Source organism: Vipera ursinii, assembly GCF_947247035.1.
Source record: "Vipera ursinii genome assembly, chromosome: 5".
NCBI lineage: Eukaryota > Metazoa > Chordata > Lepidosauria > Squamata > Viperidae > Vipera > Vipera ursinii.
Window position 1 is genome coordinate 80595518 of NC_139518.1, and position 19262 is coordinate 80614779.

The 19262-nt window shown below is 38.7% G+C and overlaps 1 protein-coding gene across 1 annotated transcript in view; it reads left to right on the plus strand.

Annotated features, from left to right (window-relative positions):
* The window catches only part of COL13A1 (collagen type XIII alpha 1 chain), a gene marked incomplete at its 3' end in the record, with an annotated part of 202270 nt that extends 197134 nt beyond the window's left edge, over positions 1 to 5136 (plus strand). Inside the window, exons 38-39 of the mRNA XM_083364798.1 lie at positions 1526 to 1564; positions 5107 to 5136. Of these exons, the coding sequence (XP_083220924.1) occupies positions 1526 to 1564; positions 5107 to 5136 (69 nt within the window). The remainder of the gene's footprint in view (positions 1 to 1525; positions 1565 to 5106) is intronic.
* Between the last annotated feature and the right edge of the window lie 14126 nt (positions 5137 to 19262).

The following is a 19262-nucleotide window of genomic DNA, read 5'->3' on the forward strand; positions in this document are numbered from 1 at the left end:
TTGATTTAGAAAGCACAAGATTATATAAAGGCCAAAATTGTTACTTAGGCTATTTCCATGCAAGGATTCTGCACCAGCTCTGGACCTCTGTGACCCCAGGATGTCAGCAATGTTTGGGATCGGAGTCAAATTTATTTCAGATTCAAATACAATTTATTTGAAACTGTCATACAGCAAGCAGCCTTCCCCCCGCCCCCTGAAAATCCTGTAAGTATATGGAGAATGTGGACAGACTAGTTCCCCTAAGTGGAAACTCTTAGTACAACATATATCCTGGCATTTTTTAATGGAGAATGGGAACTTGAGACTTTTGCAACTCTCCCTCACAAAACCGGTGTTTTATTTGAGAAGGAAGGGAACATAAACAAATAAATTAATACAACACGAAGGCTGTGGCGGGGTCCACATATCCACTACCCTTTCAGGTACCACTGAGCTACATTTTCCTTCTGCATTGAGTTATACAGGTAATCCTCAACTTAAGGCTACAGTTGAGCCCAAAATTTATTTTGCTGAGAGACAGTTGTTAAGTGAGTTTTGTCCCATTTTATAACTCTTCTTGCCACAGTTGTTAAGTAAATCACTGCAGTTGTTAAGTTAGTAACACGATTGTTAAATGAATCTGGCTTCCTCACTGACTTTGCTTGTCAGAAGGTCACAAAAGGTGATCACATGACCCAGAGACACTGCAACTGCCATAAATATGAGTCAGTTGCCAAGCGACCAAATTTTGATCACGTGATCGTGGGGATGCTGCAGCAGTCTTAAGTGTAAAAAATGGTCATAAATCACTTTTTCCAGGGCTGTTGTAACTTCAAATGGTCACTAAATGAATGGTCGTAAGTCGAGGACAACCTGTACTCCGAAGCCTAACAAGGATCATTTGAAGGGGAAAGGCTTGATTGATCTTACTCAACCAGCAGTAGCTCCATCCTGGAAGTGACCTTCACAATCATCACAGGAGTTAGCAGGAAGCCTTTCTGATTTTGAAGGACCTCTACTTCGTGTACCAGTAGATGATAGTGAAAGTCTTAAAGTCAACTAGATGATGGGGAGATTGGACATGTATATTTTGCAATATAGAACTTGGCATCACTTTGGCGTCCAGTGTGTCTGTAGACTCTCTGAGCAAGACGTATTTCATTAGGTTAATTTACTCAGTTATTTTACATGTGGTACAGCAGGGGTCCCCAACCTGTGGGCCAGGGCCCACTACTGGCCCATGGCCTCTTGGCCACTGGGCCACATGAATGCTGGCCAGTGCGTGTACTCCCCCCACTCATGTTAGTCCTGCCCTGAGTGTCACGCAGGTGCTAGCCCCGCCCCAAGCATTGCGCATGCACTCGCACCGCCCCCATTTGCATCGCGCGCACACGGCCCCATGCCTGCCCCTTCCTTTCCCGCCAGGCCGCCAACCTAGAATGGTTGGGGACCTCTGCTGTACAGATTCTACATTTATAAAATGTTGCCTGTTTTAGTCTCTTCCTCTCCTTCTGTACCCTGATTATATAATTCTCTCTTGTAGGGGGAAGATGGGTTGCCAATTCAAGGATGCTGGAATAAGGTAAAAGAATCCTCAAAGTATGGCATGTTATGATACTGGTCTTACTGCATGTTGTGAGTACAGTAACAAATTATAACATATTATTACTATACAACATGATAGTTGTATAGTAACATATCTTCCTGTTTAATACAATATGTATATGACAGTTACATTAGATATTACATGATGATTAGGGCAAAATGGTACAGAGATCCTCCTGAGATGCTACTAAGCCCTTCAAAGGAAGTTGATTAGCTCTAATGTCTTCTCAGAGGTTGTGTGCCTCTAACTCACAAAAATGGCTGTTTAGTGTTTCTTTTTCAAAACAGAAGTGATTCCTCACAAACGGATTCGAGTTTGGGTTTATAATTTGACATCTTTAACTTTTAGAGATTTCTCCATGAATCCAATTATGTATGTTGAAATACTACTCAAAAGTACCAAAAATTTACAAGATTATATCATGTGGGTCAATGACCCCTAAATGACCTCCAACTGGATGGGTAATACTAACATAGTTTTATATGTTTTTCTTTTGCAGTGAATATTCTAACCATGGACTGGCCTGTGTGTCTGTGTGTATGTTTGTGCATAGAATATTTATTTTTATACATCGTTCTTTTTTGAAAATGCCGACAGATATGCATAAAAAGCTGCATATTTTTGTACATAAAATGCTCCAATTCTGCTTTATAGCTGTCTGCCAGTTGCTTGTACAATTATATATATGTTGATAACTGTGCTTCTTGCATTGTGGAATACAGCTGCTATATTTGCATGATATTTGTGCACTCAAAGTAAGTGCTACAGCTTAATAAGCTATTGGATAAGGATGACAGAAAGAACCATTCCATGTACATAGAAAGACAAAAAAAATAATGAGTGCAAGGACATATTAAAATACTATGTTTATTATTAAAAGGAAATGAAATGAAATAGCATTTGTAAATAAATTCTATATTGGTATTTTAATGTACAAAATGAAAACAATGTAGTAAGAGGTAACAGTGGCAATTCATCTTCTCTTTCACTACACGCAAAGGGTAGAAGCACAACATTGTTCAAAACTGAAAATAACAAAGCAGTTGTATGTATACCCCCTAAAAAGGTAGCTAATGTTTTTAATGAGTGAAGACCAAGTTGATTTTTCCCCCCATCAGATTCTGGTCATTGACCAGAAGCACCATTTTTGATGCAAAATTATGGAGACCTAAATGTCGTTCTGATCATTTAGCAAACAATGGGAATTTCTAGCATTTGTATATAGCTTTTCAAGAGATTCAGAAGCTACACAGAATGAGTCTTCAGAGCCAAAGACTATCAGGAGTGACCCTGGTTCTGTGCTCCCTCCTCCACAAATTCATTAGACCCACTTTTCCAATATCCTTGTGCCACTAGGTCCATTTAATGCTCTGATGAAGGAAATTTTTAAGGGCAACAATGCAGAAAAAATGAAGCTAAAAGAGACCCTTTTTTCAGAGCTGGAGATTTTTGTAAGAAAATGGAAGGGGATTGATAAAGAGTTTGTGCAGGATACACTGCTGTTCTCCCTGCCTCATAATCTCAGCAACAAGCTAAACAGAATTTGGAAGACTGTAATAATGGGTTATGATTACCATTATTAGGAGCTGTGGTAGCACAGTGGTTAAAAAGCAGTATTGCAGGCTGACTCTGCCCACTGCCAGGAGTTCAATCCTGACCGGCTCAAGGTTGACTCAGCTTTTCATCCTTCCGAGATCAGTAAAATGAGAACCCAGATTGTTGGGGGAAATGTGCCAACTCTGTAAACCACTTATAGAGGGCGGCTCAGCACTATGAAGTGGTATATAAGTCTAAGTACTATTGGTATTGCTATTATTTAAAATGCATTCACACAGATTTGAGTGGAGGGAAATTTTGTATTGAATGTGTGCATTTCAATCCCCACAGCTGTAAGTCATGAAAGATCAGGACTGTAGAAGAAACAGAAATAACACAGTATCATTTTCTTTGACTCACATAAAACTTTCTAAAACTACCATTTCTCGGGCCCATTCACTTCTTTTTCTTCTAGGCAGCTAGCAGCTTGAGAAAAGGCTATTAGCAAAAATGGTCCCAGAGGAGTGCTATTAGTCCCATGAACCACAAGTTGGGTGGCAAATAAATTTGACAAACAAGTAAATAAATAAATAAATAAATAATATTACTATGTTTTAGGGCCTCTATGATAATTATAAGAACTTTGATTGCCATATTGTAGCTATGTCTTCTATCTAAATGAATAGTCTGCACCAGTATTGCTTAAACATTTTTAATCTCAGCATCTTTCCCAGCTTTAAAAATTATGGAGGGTCCCAAAAATGCTTTTGGTTGCATGGGTTATATTTAACCAATGTTTATTATATTAAAAATTACAATTGGTGTCTTTGCTGCCACTCTCACTTCTTATATTTGTTTGATGGGATTTTAACATGGTATTTTTCAACAAAGGCTGGCAAATAATATTGCTTTTCCAGACCCCTGAGAGGCTCTTGGGGAAGCTCCAGAGCTCCCCGGATGACACTTTCAGAAGCCCTGGTCTATATTCTGTTAGACTGGATGTGGGTAGTAGATGCTGGGTTTTTGTGTTTTTCTAGTCTTGGGCATGATATATTCCCTCCCTCCAAGTTACTATCACACTTCTTTATACTGAATTTTGATAAACTAACAGAGTTGGTTGTATTGAGGTTTTCTATATTATATTTCTAGAACACAAGCAGCAAATTCTGGCAGCCATCACAAAGTACAACAGTGTGTAGCAAGATTTAAATAAGTCAATATGCACATAGGTAGTCCTTGATATACAACCATTCGTTTAGTCATCATTCAGTTACAACAGCATTGAAAAAAGTGATCTAGAACTGGTTTTCACACTTACAACCATTGCAGCAGCCCCACGGTCACATGACCAAACTCGGGGCGCTTGGCAACTCGCATGCATTTATGATGGTTGCGGTGTCCCGGGTTCATGTGATTGTCATCTGTGACCTCCCCCAGCTGACTTCCAACACTTCATGACGGCGTGATTCACCTATCAGCTGTGGTGATTCACTTAACTACTGTGGTAAAAAGGTCATAAAATGAGGCACAACTCACTTAACAACTGCCTTGCTTAGCAAGGAAATTTGGGGCTCAATTCTGGTCATAAGTTGAAGACTACCTGTACTGCATCTTACTGCCCACCTCAAATAGATATTTACCACTCATGACGGAGATTCATTTGACACAAGATGCCCTGTACTTATGGTGCCACTTACTGATTTGAGAAATGAACTGTAGGAAAATTTCAAATATGCCAGTGGTAAGTGACAGTTATTTTTTTAAAGTATGGTACAGATGAAAATGGCAACTAGAATTGGGTGCTAGCAGCGTAAGCCAAATGCTAAACTTGCAGCTAGAAAGGGCAATTACGGATCACACTGCAGCATAGATCAGTAATTCTAAGGGAGGTTTTTGCCCAGTATTTATGCAAATTGAAGCAGCACTTTTATTACATTCTACGAGACATTTCTATGTAAAATAATTACATCTGTCCCTTAAAGGGTCAAACTCCTTGGCTGATAGCAAAATAATGAGACAAGTAAGAGAGTGCAGATAACTTGTGGAAGGTCTGCGGCGATGACCGAAGAACCTCTTGCTCACAAGATTTGCTGAAGATGTTGCATTACCGCCAACGAGCACCGAAATGTTCTTGAGTCATGCACATCGGAGTTTTGTTCCTGAACGGCAGGCCTGGTGAGGCTACAGAAGATGGACTCAGTGTGCGGGTTTTTGCTCTCTCCTTTCAGAGTCAGCACAAAGTCGATCAGGAAGAAATTGGCTTCTGTTTCCTACTTTTTCCTTTTCAGTTTGGTCTGTTATCGTGATGGAAGCCTTCGGCGAAGATCTCAGCCACGTTGTCTAACATGGTGTGAAATGTATTAGGACATAGGCAACAGTTCTATGACTGCTGGATTTTTTTTAAAGGACTTTCCGTTGGTCTAGATGATAAACTTGAATCTAGATTTTGAATAGCCCAGTGAAAATACAACCGGTTCAACCAGTTCATCGTTTTCTGCTTGCCAGTTGATGAACATTCAGGTACTCTATTCAGATTTGATGATTCCCTCCTCAATACTTTCACAGATTCTCTTCAAAAGCAAAGGGATTATTTTCTTCCAGAAAGTTATTTCTTTTCAGAGTAGTAGATGATCATTTTCATTTTAGCACTGTTTTGATTGTTTTAGTACTTTTTGGACTTGTATTTTTTGTATTAGAAACATATGGCTTGATGTTTGTCCTGATAATATATTATATAGATTTTTTTTCCAACACAACTGTTCCAGTACTAAAACTTAGAGATTACTGCTTTTGTAATCTGGTCTATGGGGAAAACATAGCCAAAAAAGTATAACCCTTCGCCTTTGATTCTATTACTGAAGATTTTTAGTAAATTATTTTTATATAGTTCTGCAGAAACAGAAATCATTTGCAATACAGTTGCAATATTTTTACTTATCCCTTGGTTTGTATGCATCAAATTTAAAAGGAATGAGATGAGATATTCTGACTTCTGGAATGTCTTCTATTGTGAAGACATGCACAAACAACCTGATTTTTTTTAAAAAAAATATGTTAGTTGGATTTATAATACTTAGTGAAATTTCAGTCCAACCATACAATCCAGCATCTTCTTGAACAACAACTTGCTGGCACAGAGTAGTCTTCCAAATTTTTGAAATTGATACATACATGAACTCTATAAGCCTACTGAAGGATTGGCAAATCTCTGGATTAATAACTTTGAACATTGACGATAAATGAAATAGAAATGCTTATTGGATCTAACATCCTTTTCCTTGAATAATAATTAAGACAAAGGCTTTCCTACTTTCTGATATAGTTCCCTCCAAATTCTTAAAATTCTATTTCTGAATATTGGAGGGAATTTATAAGATATTCATTGAGGATCCTAAGGGTAATGGCATTCTCTTAATGAATGGAAACACAGATACAATCCAATGCATCCTTTTGTGATTCATTTTCAAAGTACAAGATTTTGAACTTGTACTATTCTATTTATAGTGAAGCTGTAGAAGAGTTTTAAAATAGGGGGAATAAATTGTAAAAATTAGTTTACTGTAAAACCTAATTGTTACTCAGTACCACCAAGTTGTCACTTTTGTAGCTTTATCTTAGAGCCAAATCAATAATAAATCAAAATGATCCAAGATTTTTAATGCTATTTTTCATTCATGTATAGCATCAAATTACATCTAATTCCTAAACATACTGATCACTAAGCAACACATAGTTATAATTAAATGACATCAAAATCAATAGTTTGAGCATGGATATATTGCACCAGCCATAATTCAGAATTTTTGTCAGGTACTATAGTGAGGACATTTATTGAGTGTTGTAGTCAGTTCTCCATAGAGATCCAAAACAAACTCTTCAGTTGCAGAGAAGCTGCTGTCTCACACAAAGCAAGCAAAACTGATGTTGTATTTACAAAAATGGAATTGATGCAAGATTTAGATTTCTCATTGTGTTTCTGTAGATTTGTTTATCTGCATCTGTGTGCAGGGGAAAAAAATGTGACCAGAACTGCAGGGCAGTGTGCCTTTTTTTTTAATTAAGTATATATACGAGTTCACTTGTGTTAAGTTAGCAATGACCTATCTTATTATTCATTATGTAGTATAAGATTTCTCTTTTTCTTAAGCTATACTTTTAGTCATTTCACTTTAAGGCTTTCTCCAATGCATGGATACTGTAACTGTTCCTAATTCTATTGTTTCTATATAATGGTTTTCTTGCCTCCCAAATTACTGTATAATGTTGGTGCTTTTTTTTCTGAGAGACTAATGTTCAGTTGACAATTTATTTTCCACAAACTATCCTGGGGACCAAACAGCCATAGATTCCCTAACTAACTAGTTCTAACAATGTAGGTCCAGCCTCCCACAATCTGGTGTGCTCCAGTTGACATACTTCAAGGTCTATCATCCTTAGCCAGCACAGCCAAGGGGAACTGAAATCCAACACCTCTGGAAAACACCAGACTGAAGAAAGCTAATAAACCTACAAGGATGCATAATAGATGTAATGCAGTGCAGCTGATGCTATATAAATAAGAGGATGCATATTCAAGTGTAGATATAATTGTATATTTTTCAATTACATGTGCATCCCATGGAAGTGATTCCTCTCCCCTCTCTTTTCATTTTAGTTGTTGGCTATCATTGTGTACAACTATGGCTAAACTGAAGGCATAATTTATAGGGTTTTTTTTTTTAAAAAAAAAAAAGTTTAGGGACCAGGAGAGATAAAGAAATTCAAGCAGAAGGCGGGCTTGGAATCTATTGTTATTGAGAAGAATGAGTGGCTAGTGCTAATTCAAAGCTTCGAAATGGTAGCTGAAATGGAAAACTTCCATGCTGCCTTTTTTGTCTAATCCATCCAAAAGTTGACAATATCTAGACTTTTTAATATGTGTTCATGAAGGATGCTGATGGCCCAGCATTTTCTACCACATTGGTCATATTGCCTGGGAGTTTAGCATGCCTCAAATTAAATTTTAGCAACACTTGGCAAATCCAGATTGTTTACTGCTGTCCAAAGTAAATCATTTGTGCTTCAGAGCAATATGTACCACTGGAAATAGGCAACGGGGGGTCTATCAGCATCTGGACATACTGGTTGTTGGCTTCATGAAACATCACTTTGATTTTGGTTGGAAACACAGTAGTGGACTAGATGAACTTTCTTAATATGTCTGATTCGTCTGTTCATTGTGCAGTACTGGAACTGTTTTACAAAAACAATTAGTGAATTTCAATGAAGTTTTTAGGGCATTTTGATTGCTTGCATATTGAAGTTAGGCTGCAGTATTTCAAATCTAAATAAGGAAAGTCTAGCTCAACTTCAGACCTTATTACATGGAACTGGACACAGAGTTACACTGTAGTTGCTACATGCGGTAATTTTCTTGTTGTTGGTTATCATGTAATTAAAAAATTAGACATTAATGGAAATTATAAGGAAAAGCCATAAAACCCGTAAATACCTCTTCCATCATGCAAAATTCTCAGTGAGCACATTAAGCAATGCAAGATAGTGCTGAAAAAAATCATGCCCATTTATCTGAAAATATCTTGCTTCAACCTGTTTCTTATTTCTCTGGTGAATGTGCCATTATTTCTTGTGTTACTTTTGCTGCTTAGCCACACATATTTTTCAATAAATCCATATATTTTCACAATATATATCTAACCCCTGCCCACATACACACACAAACACACACACACACACACACACCAACAAATTTCCCAAAGAATAATTTTCTGAATGCAGTTCCAAAAAGAGAAATGAAATCTTGCCTGCTAAATGATTTTGAACAATGAAATTGATGTGAATCTACTGCTTCTTATCTTACCCACTCAAGGACGGTTTTATCTCTCAGGCTACTTCTCTTTATCAGAAAAATGAAATTGAATCTGGAAGTATTTTTCCAACTATTCAAACTTTTCTGCGATTATGAGAAACATTACATTACCTCCCATTACAGCAGTGTGAACTCTTAAACAAACATTAGCAAATTATTTTCCTTTATCAGAACAATAGTTGGCATGCAAAAATACTTGGCCCAATTTCTATAGGTAAAAATCATAAAAAGAGAAATTGACTTGATCCAAATGTTAATTCGTTACCCAATACTCACTTATTAAATATGTCTCCAAACTGAAGCACATGTGTAGGAAATCTATGACATGATTTTCAGGTCTAAATTTCCCAATGTGCATATTTAATGTGAAGAAAATACATGATGTCAGTGATTTATATAACAGAAAATCACTCACAAAAAGTATGCGTGCTAAGGAAAGTATTAATTCACCTTTGTGATTCATATATGAATAAATAAAATGCATACAAATGCCTACGAGATTTCATGTAAATCTTTTCCTGCAAGTTCATGGTTGTGGAAATGGGCATGGTAAAATGACTCGAAAATAGGAATTTGAGAAAACCCAAAGGCACTGAAAAATCTTTTGAATAGGCTGTATTACATTGAAAGTCTGCATTACCTGAACTAAGGTGTACTGAAGATTGCCCATTCCAGCCAATCTGCCTTGTTTCTTTGCTTTTTCATTCCATGTTCACCATCCCATAAGAAATAAAATCATTCTGACAAGCATAAAATGCAAATATTAATTTGGATTTAATTTTATGGGAAATGCTAGTGTCCTGGGAATGCAAATCAATACATCATTATTATTTTTTACAGATAATAGGTAGCAATGATAAGTTGGAAAAAACATATATATAACCTCTTAATAATCAATGGCTTCTTGAAATAAGTTCAGAATGACAATTTTATATAAGACAGAAACAGTGTTTATTTGTGGATAGGTAATTGGACATCAGGTACATAATTTCTGCAGAATAAGACTTCTGGAAGCATTTTTTGTTGATGTTATTTCTGCTTTGTTAACTTACAGGACATATTTTGCCTTTTTATCTAATGATAGTTGATGTACAAATCCTTAGGCAACTTCATCAAAGCTGATTTATAAATGAGTGTTGATGGGGCATTGTTTTTACATTTTGTTGTGAAGATATCAAGTAACCAGAGTTTGAAATCTCTGTGTTTGTACATACTTTTGCTGAACCTTCCATTTTGTTAAATAACTACTTTGTTAAATATGCATAAATATTTCAAGATATTTTAAAATGCTTTTGAAAACTGTTCCTATTCCTATTCTCTTTAAAATAGCTATCAGTACGTATATATTTCATTACGTTATTTCCCATAAATCATTACTGAAGCTAATACAGTGTACTATTATATTATCATGTTTCTTCAGATAGATTATCTTCATATAGTACAAAAGTATCCAGTTTTGTGCATCTTTAAGCAAAATAATTCTTACTGTAGAATTTAATTACTATTACATACACATATGACACTATTTTAAAAACATGGATCCTTTTTCAAACAGAAATCCATTGAACTGAAGATGCGTTTTTCTCCTTTCTCAAAGTTTTACAAAACTGGAACTGTAGTCAAATCTAACAGATATTCAGTTGACCAGTAATGACTATATTGTATCATGAATTATGGGACAACTATTTGACTCCATTCCAAGAAAATACCAATATTCTCTCTGTATTAATTTTGGAATGAGATAGTTTGGCCTTAGCCGTATGCATTTCTGTACTGTTTATGATGTAAATATTTCCCTTTTTAAAATGATGTTTACTTTTTATTATTTCATCTGCCAGTTTAAATGCAGCCACTATTAAAAAAAATAAAGTGTGGATTCTCTTCCAAAACACTCCCTCTCAAGTTTTCTTTCATGTATCTTTTTTACCTTATAAAGTAATTGCTTTTTACTGTTCTAGCTTCAGCTGCATTGAAATTTTCCAATGAAACATAATACTTCCCAAGCAATGGGTGGTGTACAGTATAGGTAAAGACACAACTCCTAAGGCTTACGTGGAAATATTATCTATAATTCTACAGAAATGTTTTATGACAGCTTCTCCTAGTGTCTTATATGAACCTCAACCAAACCCAATTCTGCTCTACTTTTGGACATAAGTCCTGTCACTTGTTACACCCAATTTCATTAAGCCCACATTTGTTGAGATTATACCAAACACTTTAGCCCAAGGGCATCCAACCATGGCAATTTAAAGACTTGTGGACTTCAACTCCCAGAATTCCCCAGCCAGCCCTACTGGCTGGGGAATTCTAGGAGCTGAAGTCCACAAATCTTAAAGTTGCCAAGGTTGGGAGGCCACTGCTTTAGCCTTTAAATAAGAGATGGGGTCAAGTTCACTGGCCCAAAGCAGAATTTCCCTTGCATTAACGCATATAAAATACAGATGCACCATGGGAGAATCCCAGGCTGCCTTTGGGCTCCCCCTTTCTATCCTTATTAGCCTGCTTGACTTTCCTTCCTTCAGTCCATCTCTCTATGCCAGGGGTCTTCAACCTTGGCAACTTTAAGACTTGTGGACTTCAACTCTCAGAATTCCTCAGCCACCTTTGTTGAGGACCCCTGCTCTACGCCCATCGTCCTTATCCAGCCTACCATTTACCGTGGAGAGGATGCAATATCCCCTTGTACACTAGGGGCAGGCTAAAGCGGAAAAGGCAGCGAGACATTGAAGAGTTGGTCCACCCACAAAAACTAGAAAAGGGGCCATCCAGTTTTTAGCAAGTGGCTTTGCCCGCTGGCCCCATTGGTAAGAGAAGCACTCGCGTAGTACTAGAACCGAGTGGATTGCGACGAGAGGGTTGTGCAAAACATTGGGGTGATCGTCACGTTTCCATGAGTGCTTCTGGTTTTGGGGTCCTATTTAGGTTTCTGGGCCCTATTGAGAAGAAGAAAAGATCGATTCTGGTCTTCATTTTCTAACTGATAGAAGAATCTGCTGCTTGTTACTATAGTCATCTGTTAAATTAGGTTTCACTTAGCCATCATACTGCAATGTGAAAGCACAGAAAGGAATGGGAAATGTTTGTAAATATTGAAAGCTGATTCTTTGAAGCAATATTTCTAAACCTTGGCAATTTGATGTGTAGATTTCAACTCCCAGAATTTCTCTGAATGCATTTCCCCAGGCAGGGGAATTCTGGGAATTGAAGTCCACATATCATGGAGTTGTCAAGGTTAGGAAACATTGCTTTAAGTAACCTTTCCAAGTATTAATTTTCATTTTTCTTCATAAAAATGCAAAGATGAAACAAAGTTGCATTCCAGCTTCAAATAAGCAGGGATCAAATATGAGCAGATTGGGGTAAAGAGAGCACGTATTAATTATATTCACACTTTTTCATCAGTGCATATCAGGCATGTTTTACTTTTGTTGTAAAATAACACACTACTGTAGTGCAATGTTTCATAATATTCTCCATCATTTACCTATATATTTACCTATCATATATTTATAAGGACCATTGAAAGGTAAAAACACTATTCTTTTGGGATTGCTATTAATTTCACTTAGACCTGAGTAGAAATCCCAGTGATATTGGCTTTGTAATGCTTGCATTTGAATTAATAGAGACATACTTATAATCTGGCATAAGAATTTAAGTCTTGGAATGATAACAATGAGTTCCAGGATTTATGTGTTTCTCTGCAACAGTAGATTACTTTACTCACTTATTCTCTCTTAGCCCAGTCTACCTTGTAGAGTTTTTTTGGGGGGGGGATAAAAAGAATGCATTATTTATGCTATTTTGTACACCTATTACAGAAGATAGGATATAAAACTAATCAAATGAAAAAAATAGCACCAGCAATCACTGTACGTGGTAAGGACCTATCTTGGAAGAATTTGGTATTTACTACTGGCAAATATAGCAAATAGAATAATTCAGAAATGAACGTAAGCTGTAGAAACAAATCACAGAAAGAATGGTTTTCAGATTTCAGTCTTACAGTCAGTGCACTAATACGATGATATAATTTGTTTTTTATTTGATTTGTATTTCCTAACCCAACATTCTTGCTCTGTTCTTCAAATCAAATTCATGGGGAAAAAGAAGCAGTCGTAAGATACACATATGGCAAGTGGGAAGTGCTGGAGACAACACCATAGCAAATGTATTTGTGAAGTTGATTCCAGAAGAAATCGAATTAAGAACCACAGAGGCCACATTTCCTTGCCATGTAATGCATTTCTACATTCATTAGAAAACTGCACTGCAGGGTGCAAGGCTCATACAAAAGCCAAGGACTTTTGCCCGCATTTGCATACCTTGTCATATGGGGTGATCTCAACATGACAAGGGCAATACCAATGACATATCAATGTCAACTGATGTTCCCAGTAGAAGTGTCATTAAATTGACACTCATAGACGTTTATTTAAAAAAAAATATTGTGAGTTGTGAAGGCAAAAATGTTGAAGTTTACCTCTTGGCCCTTTTATGACTTGTGGACTTCAACTCCCAGAATTCCTCAGCCAACGTGCCTGGCTGAGGAATTCTGGGAGTTGAAGTCCACAAGTCATAAAAGGGCCAAGTTTGAAGACCCCTGGTCAAAATGATATAACTTAAAAAAAGATGTAGTTCGGCTCATTTATAATTTCAGTAGCTTCTCAACATAAGCCAACCTCGTTGGCTTTCTCTGTTGGCTACAATGAAAGAGGGTGCTGAAATTGTTTCCATTTACCTCTCATTAGAATACACCTATTCTTGAATTCTTTAAGGACTCTTTTTGGTGAATTCTGCTCCTGAATTCTGCACTGTCAGTTCTCTATGATCAAGAACACAATGAAAACACTTCTCCCCAATTTAATTGTTGTAGCTATGAAACAAAGAAACTTTAAATAAAGTTTAAAGTTGTTGTTTTTTTAAAAAAAATCTCAAATTATGAAAAGTGAAGGGTCTTCTGAAATAGCAATCAGCAACAGAGGCACCATAGGGAACCTTTCTTTCTTTTCTTTAGAAATGGTTTTACAATGCCTTACAGTACTATTCTCTCTTGATTCATATTTTTCCTTATTATTTTCTATGAACAGCTTTATAACTCTTATTCATTATTACAATCCATATTCAAATGGCACGTTATTAACATTAATAATTGTGATGAATATAGAGCAGTAACTATACACTATACATTAAAATGTTTTAGTAAAGAAAAATGTATTGAAAATGACTGCATGAATTATGTATATAACATCCAAATATTTAACTGAGTAAACAACTGAATACATACATTATCTACTAAAAACCTAGACATTAATAAAAAAAATAGTTTATTACAACAAATTACCAACTAGGCATTTAAAAGGTTTACAAAATAACCAAGTAGTAACCAAATTAACATGGATATAGAAATAAAACTGCATCATCCATTTGTAGGAAAATTGTATTACTAGATATTTTACAACCTGAAAAAAAAACCTATGATGAAAATGGCTGGAACTAGCCCACATCCAATATACTCCTTTAGCAGCAAAATTAGAATTAATTTTCTATTAACATTACACTGGAAATCACCTGAATAAATAACAGCTAATTTGGGGTTCAAATCAGATCAGATCTAGATACCAGAAGCTTTGCAGTATATATACATCAAATGAATCAAAATATTAGCTCATTTTATGAAACCACACGTTATTCATATACAAACCTGCAATTTATCCACATTGATTTCTTTATTTATTAAGTTTGTCTGATAAACTGTAAACAGTAAACTGTTAGTTGTCGTCATCATAATCATCTAATAGTTTTATAATTATTTGGCAACAGTTACCTCCACAGACAGATCACAATTTAGAGATAGTATCAGATAGTTAAGTTAAACCTTTATTGAAAGTAAGCTTTCCATAAAAAAAGGAATGTACATTCAAAAATGTAATAATGTATTCAGTGAATTAACTACTGCATATGCTAACTGTATTCATTACCTTGCACTCATTTCAGAAATTTGTAGTTACATTCCTGAATTTAAATTCTCTCAACCCTACTTGCCATTTCTTTCTTGTGGCAGACTAATTCAGATAGCCATTGAATTGCAGTTATTGAGACTATGATAAAATGGTAACAGAAATATGAAGCTGAATCTAATGTATTTTCCAATGTGTTGTTGTGATTAATCTTTCAAATTAAACAGCTTTGCCAACGATATTGTTATCGATTGCAGATATTAGAATTCAAAGCTGAGTATCTCGATTGCTAATATAAGGGAGGCATGTGCCATGCTTGAATAAAGGGCAATGACCAAAGGGAGATTTATTTTTATTTATTTATTTTTATTTTATTAGACTTATATACCGCCCTTCTCCCGTAGGACTCAGGGCGGTTCACAAGGTTTTTTTAAAAAACAATACAAGTTACAAAAATTAAAAACAATTAAAATGATTACACTAACCTTGAACTAAAAAACCCCAATTACAATTAAAATACAATTAAAACCCCAGTTAATAGTCCAGGCCAGAAAGCTCGAAGAGCCAGGTCTTCAGGTCCCGGCGGAATGAGCGGAGGTCAGGGGCAGTCCTAAGCTCTACAGGCAGCTGGTTCCAAAGGGCCGGCGCACCCACAGAGAAGGCCCTCCCCCTGGGTATTGTCCGCCGGCAATCTTTTACCGGCGGCACCCTGAGAAGACCCTCCCTGTGGGAGCGCACAGGACAAAGGGAGCTTGATGCCGGCAGCAGGTGTTCCCTCAGATATCCCGGACCCAAGCCATTAAGGGCTTTATAGGTCATCACCAGCACCTTGAATTGCAACTGTCTACTGTCCTTGAATTCCCAGTGTCTTGTGCTTGTTTGCAGGTCAGCAAAGGTGACATACAGTTAGAGGGGCATCCAAAATGCTTTACAAAAGGCAACTGTACTTTCTTGGTGTTTTTTTTCTTGAAAATGTTTCGCTTCTCAGCCAAGAGATTTCTTCAGTTCTTGCTCTTTTCAGAACCGAAGAAGCTTCTTGGATGAGAAAACGTTTTCAAGAGAGAGAAAAAGCCAAGCAAGACCAGTTGCCTTTGAAAAGCACCTTTGGGACAACTATGATCTAGATCAGGGGTAGGCAACCTCGGCTCTTTTATGACTCATGGACTTCAACTCCCAGAATTCCTGAGTCAGCTGACTCAGGAATTCTGGGAGTTGAAGTCCATGAGTCATAAAAGAGCCGAGGTTGCCTACTCCTGATCTAGATGATTAAGAATCTCCATAGGAAGAGGTAATACACACCAGCCTTGCCTAAAATTTGTCCAGATTTTTTAAATCAAAATCTATATCAACCCAAATATTCCAAGTTTCATTTCAACCTGGCTTACTATTTTGCCCTTGCTGTGCTATTTCTATTAAAACCACAGGCCACATTACTTTCCAATACTAAATTTACAGGGATAGGCATTTTCATCCCATAACCCCTTTGATAATAACATTCTAAGACCACTTAGATTTGTTTTATTTGAATTATTTATTCTCAGACAGATACAAACCTTGCAAAATTTCGCTATAGTTCATAAAATTTGGCAGGTACATTACTGGTGAGTTAATGTCAGAATATGACTCATTGTTCTATTATTTACCTTACATTATTTTATGTTTGTTATTTTATGCCAATTGGTCAATTACTATAATAAAGAATATCTCTCTTATTTGTCTAATTCATGGTCATTTGATCATTGAATGTTGTTCTCAATTCCTTTGCTATTAACTGCCCAAGTATATCTTAGATACACATGTCAAAATGCAAATTTCTCTTATATTTGTTACTGAAAACCTTGCACCAAACAAATATGCATCAAGTGAGATATTGAACTAGTAGAAAAAGCAGTTTGGGGTATGGCATCAAATTTTGTAACCCAAAATGGCATTAAAATTTGTAACACAAAACGTGTTTATACATTTTAGAGCCTTGCTCTTAAGCACTAAATTACTCAAACTTGACTTCTTTCTTGACTCATATTCTATGAAGAGGGAAAGCATTTCCTATAACTGAATTTCCACGTGATGCTCACTACAGCAGAGGAGCGATATAACACATGACAGCACTACAAATTTTATTAACGTTTTTTGTTATTTATTATTTTATTTTATTTACAGGCTGGCCAACTCCCAAATGACTCAGGTTTACAAGAACCACATTGTTTGTTAAATATTTAGAACACCTTGCTAGGCCCCAGACACGGGACAAATCTTATTTCCTACGTGTGTGTGTGTGTGTGTGTGTGTGTGTGTATCAATCTTAAGCTATGGAAAGCATTCCAGTACTTGGTAAACAGGAGTGCAGATTTTCTGTATCAAATATTCCTCTTTTGTCTTTGCAGAAGATCAATTGTCTTGTGGATATCTATATTATAATTTTTTCCTCTGGAGAAAGCTGAGTTGTTTATTCCCCAGAAGTAACACCCTGAATAGAGGATTAAGTAGTAGGAAAAGCACGATTTAAAAAAGTGATAGCAGTAAAGGAATTATGTACTTTCAGAATCTGAATTAATTATGATTACATTTTCTGTCACTGGGAACCGGTTCCATCACACATAAAAAAAAGTGGGAGCCGCGTGCGTGCATCCATGCACGCGCATGCGCAAAAAATGTTTCTTGAGCATGCGCGGACGCGCGCGGTTGCCTTTTTTTATGTGTGATGGAACCGGTTCCCGGTTGCGCGATGGCGACGGCCCGTCTGCAAAGCTGCCGAAAGCGGCAGCTTTGCAGACGGGCCGCGGCAGCTTTCGCAACAAGCGGGGCCGCTACCCATTCCGAGAGGTGCGCGCGCACCTCCCCAAACCTGCCGACATTTGGGGAGGTTTGGGGAGGTGCACGCACACCTCCCCAAACCTCCCCAAATGTCGGCAGGTCTCCGTACCTCCGCGCGAACGGGCAGCGGCCCCGCTTGTTGCGAAAGCTGCCACGGCCCGTCTGCAAAGCTGCCGCTTTCTCCTGAATGGCTGTGTTCTGTACCAGCCTGCTACCGGCCTTGCAGAAAAGGCAACCCCTTTACAGATGGCAAGAGGCTGGAATACGTCTGCCAAATTTATTACAAAAACAAACAAGACACGAACCAAGATACCAGAGCTTTGAAACACTATCTGAGCGGTTGCTTTCAGCAAACCAGCCCTCCCCACACAAGTCCTTTATAAAGAGTTCAGGGCGTGGCTTCTCTCTCCCTCCTTCCGAGAAGCCCCATTGCCTTCCTCTGTTTACTCCTACTTGACTGCCTCCTGCGTCGGGCGTCCTTGAACAGGGCCAGCTGTGGGTCATCTTCATCCACGCTGTCAGGCTCACACAGCTGGGTCTCCACCAGGTGGGAGGGGCCTGGCTGGGGGCTCTGCGGAGCCTCAAAGCCATCATCAGCAAGTTCTTCAACACCCCCCTCCTCCCCCTCATCTGAGTCATCCGACCCAACTGCCGAACCCACAGGCTGACCCTGAATCACAACAGGCTGACTCCATGGCGCTGCCTTGGACCTGGCCCCCGGACACCCGCGCGCCCTGAGCGGCAGCTGCGCCTCGGCCGCTTCCTCGCTGGCCTCCCTCCATTCCCAGACTCGCGGTGGGGACGAGCGCAATCCAGCGGCGACACCCCCGGTCGGGCCCCGGTGGCGGAGGAGGCAGTGGCAGCGGTGGAGGTGGCCGCAGCACCGGCAGCCTTCCTAGCAGCGGCGGCGACAGAGACAGAGGCGGCGGAGGAGGAGGTGGCGGCAGCGGCGGCTGCAGAGGCAGCTTCCTGGCGGTCTTCTTCCTCTCGGCTTCCTGCCTCTCCGCCCGCGGTGCAAGCTCGGACGTTACGGGGCTGGCCGGCCCGGACTGGGTCGGGCGAGTCGATCACCTCCTCTTCCTCCTTTCCCTCCTCCTCCTCCTCCTTCTCCCGCTCCCTCTCCTCTCCAGGGTGACCCTCCTGAATGTCTTTCCCGACAGTCCGCTTCACCCCGCTTGGTTTTGCAACTTGAAAAAGGACGCCTTGCTTGGGGGAGGGAAGGAGGCAAAGGCTCCGGCCGGGCAACGCAGAAACGCTTCCTGAGCTGTGCCGGAGACCGCCGAGAAGGCTTGAAAGCTCGCCGGAATCCCATCGCCCTCTCCCGGGGAATCACCCTGAATCCGAGGTGGGGAGAGGGAAAACGCGGGAGCGGGGAAGGCGAGGCGGAGGGGAGGAAGGCAGGAAGGAGGGCAGGTGGGGTGCAGGGCAGGGGAGAGAAGCGGAAAGCAACCAGCCGAGAGAGCAGGCGGTGGCGGCCGTAGGAGCGGCGGCG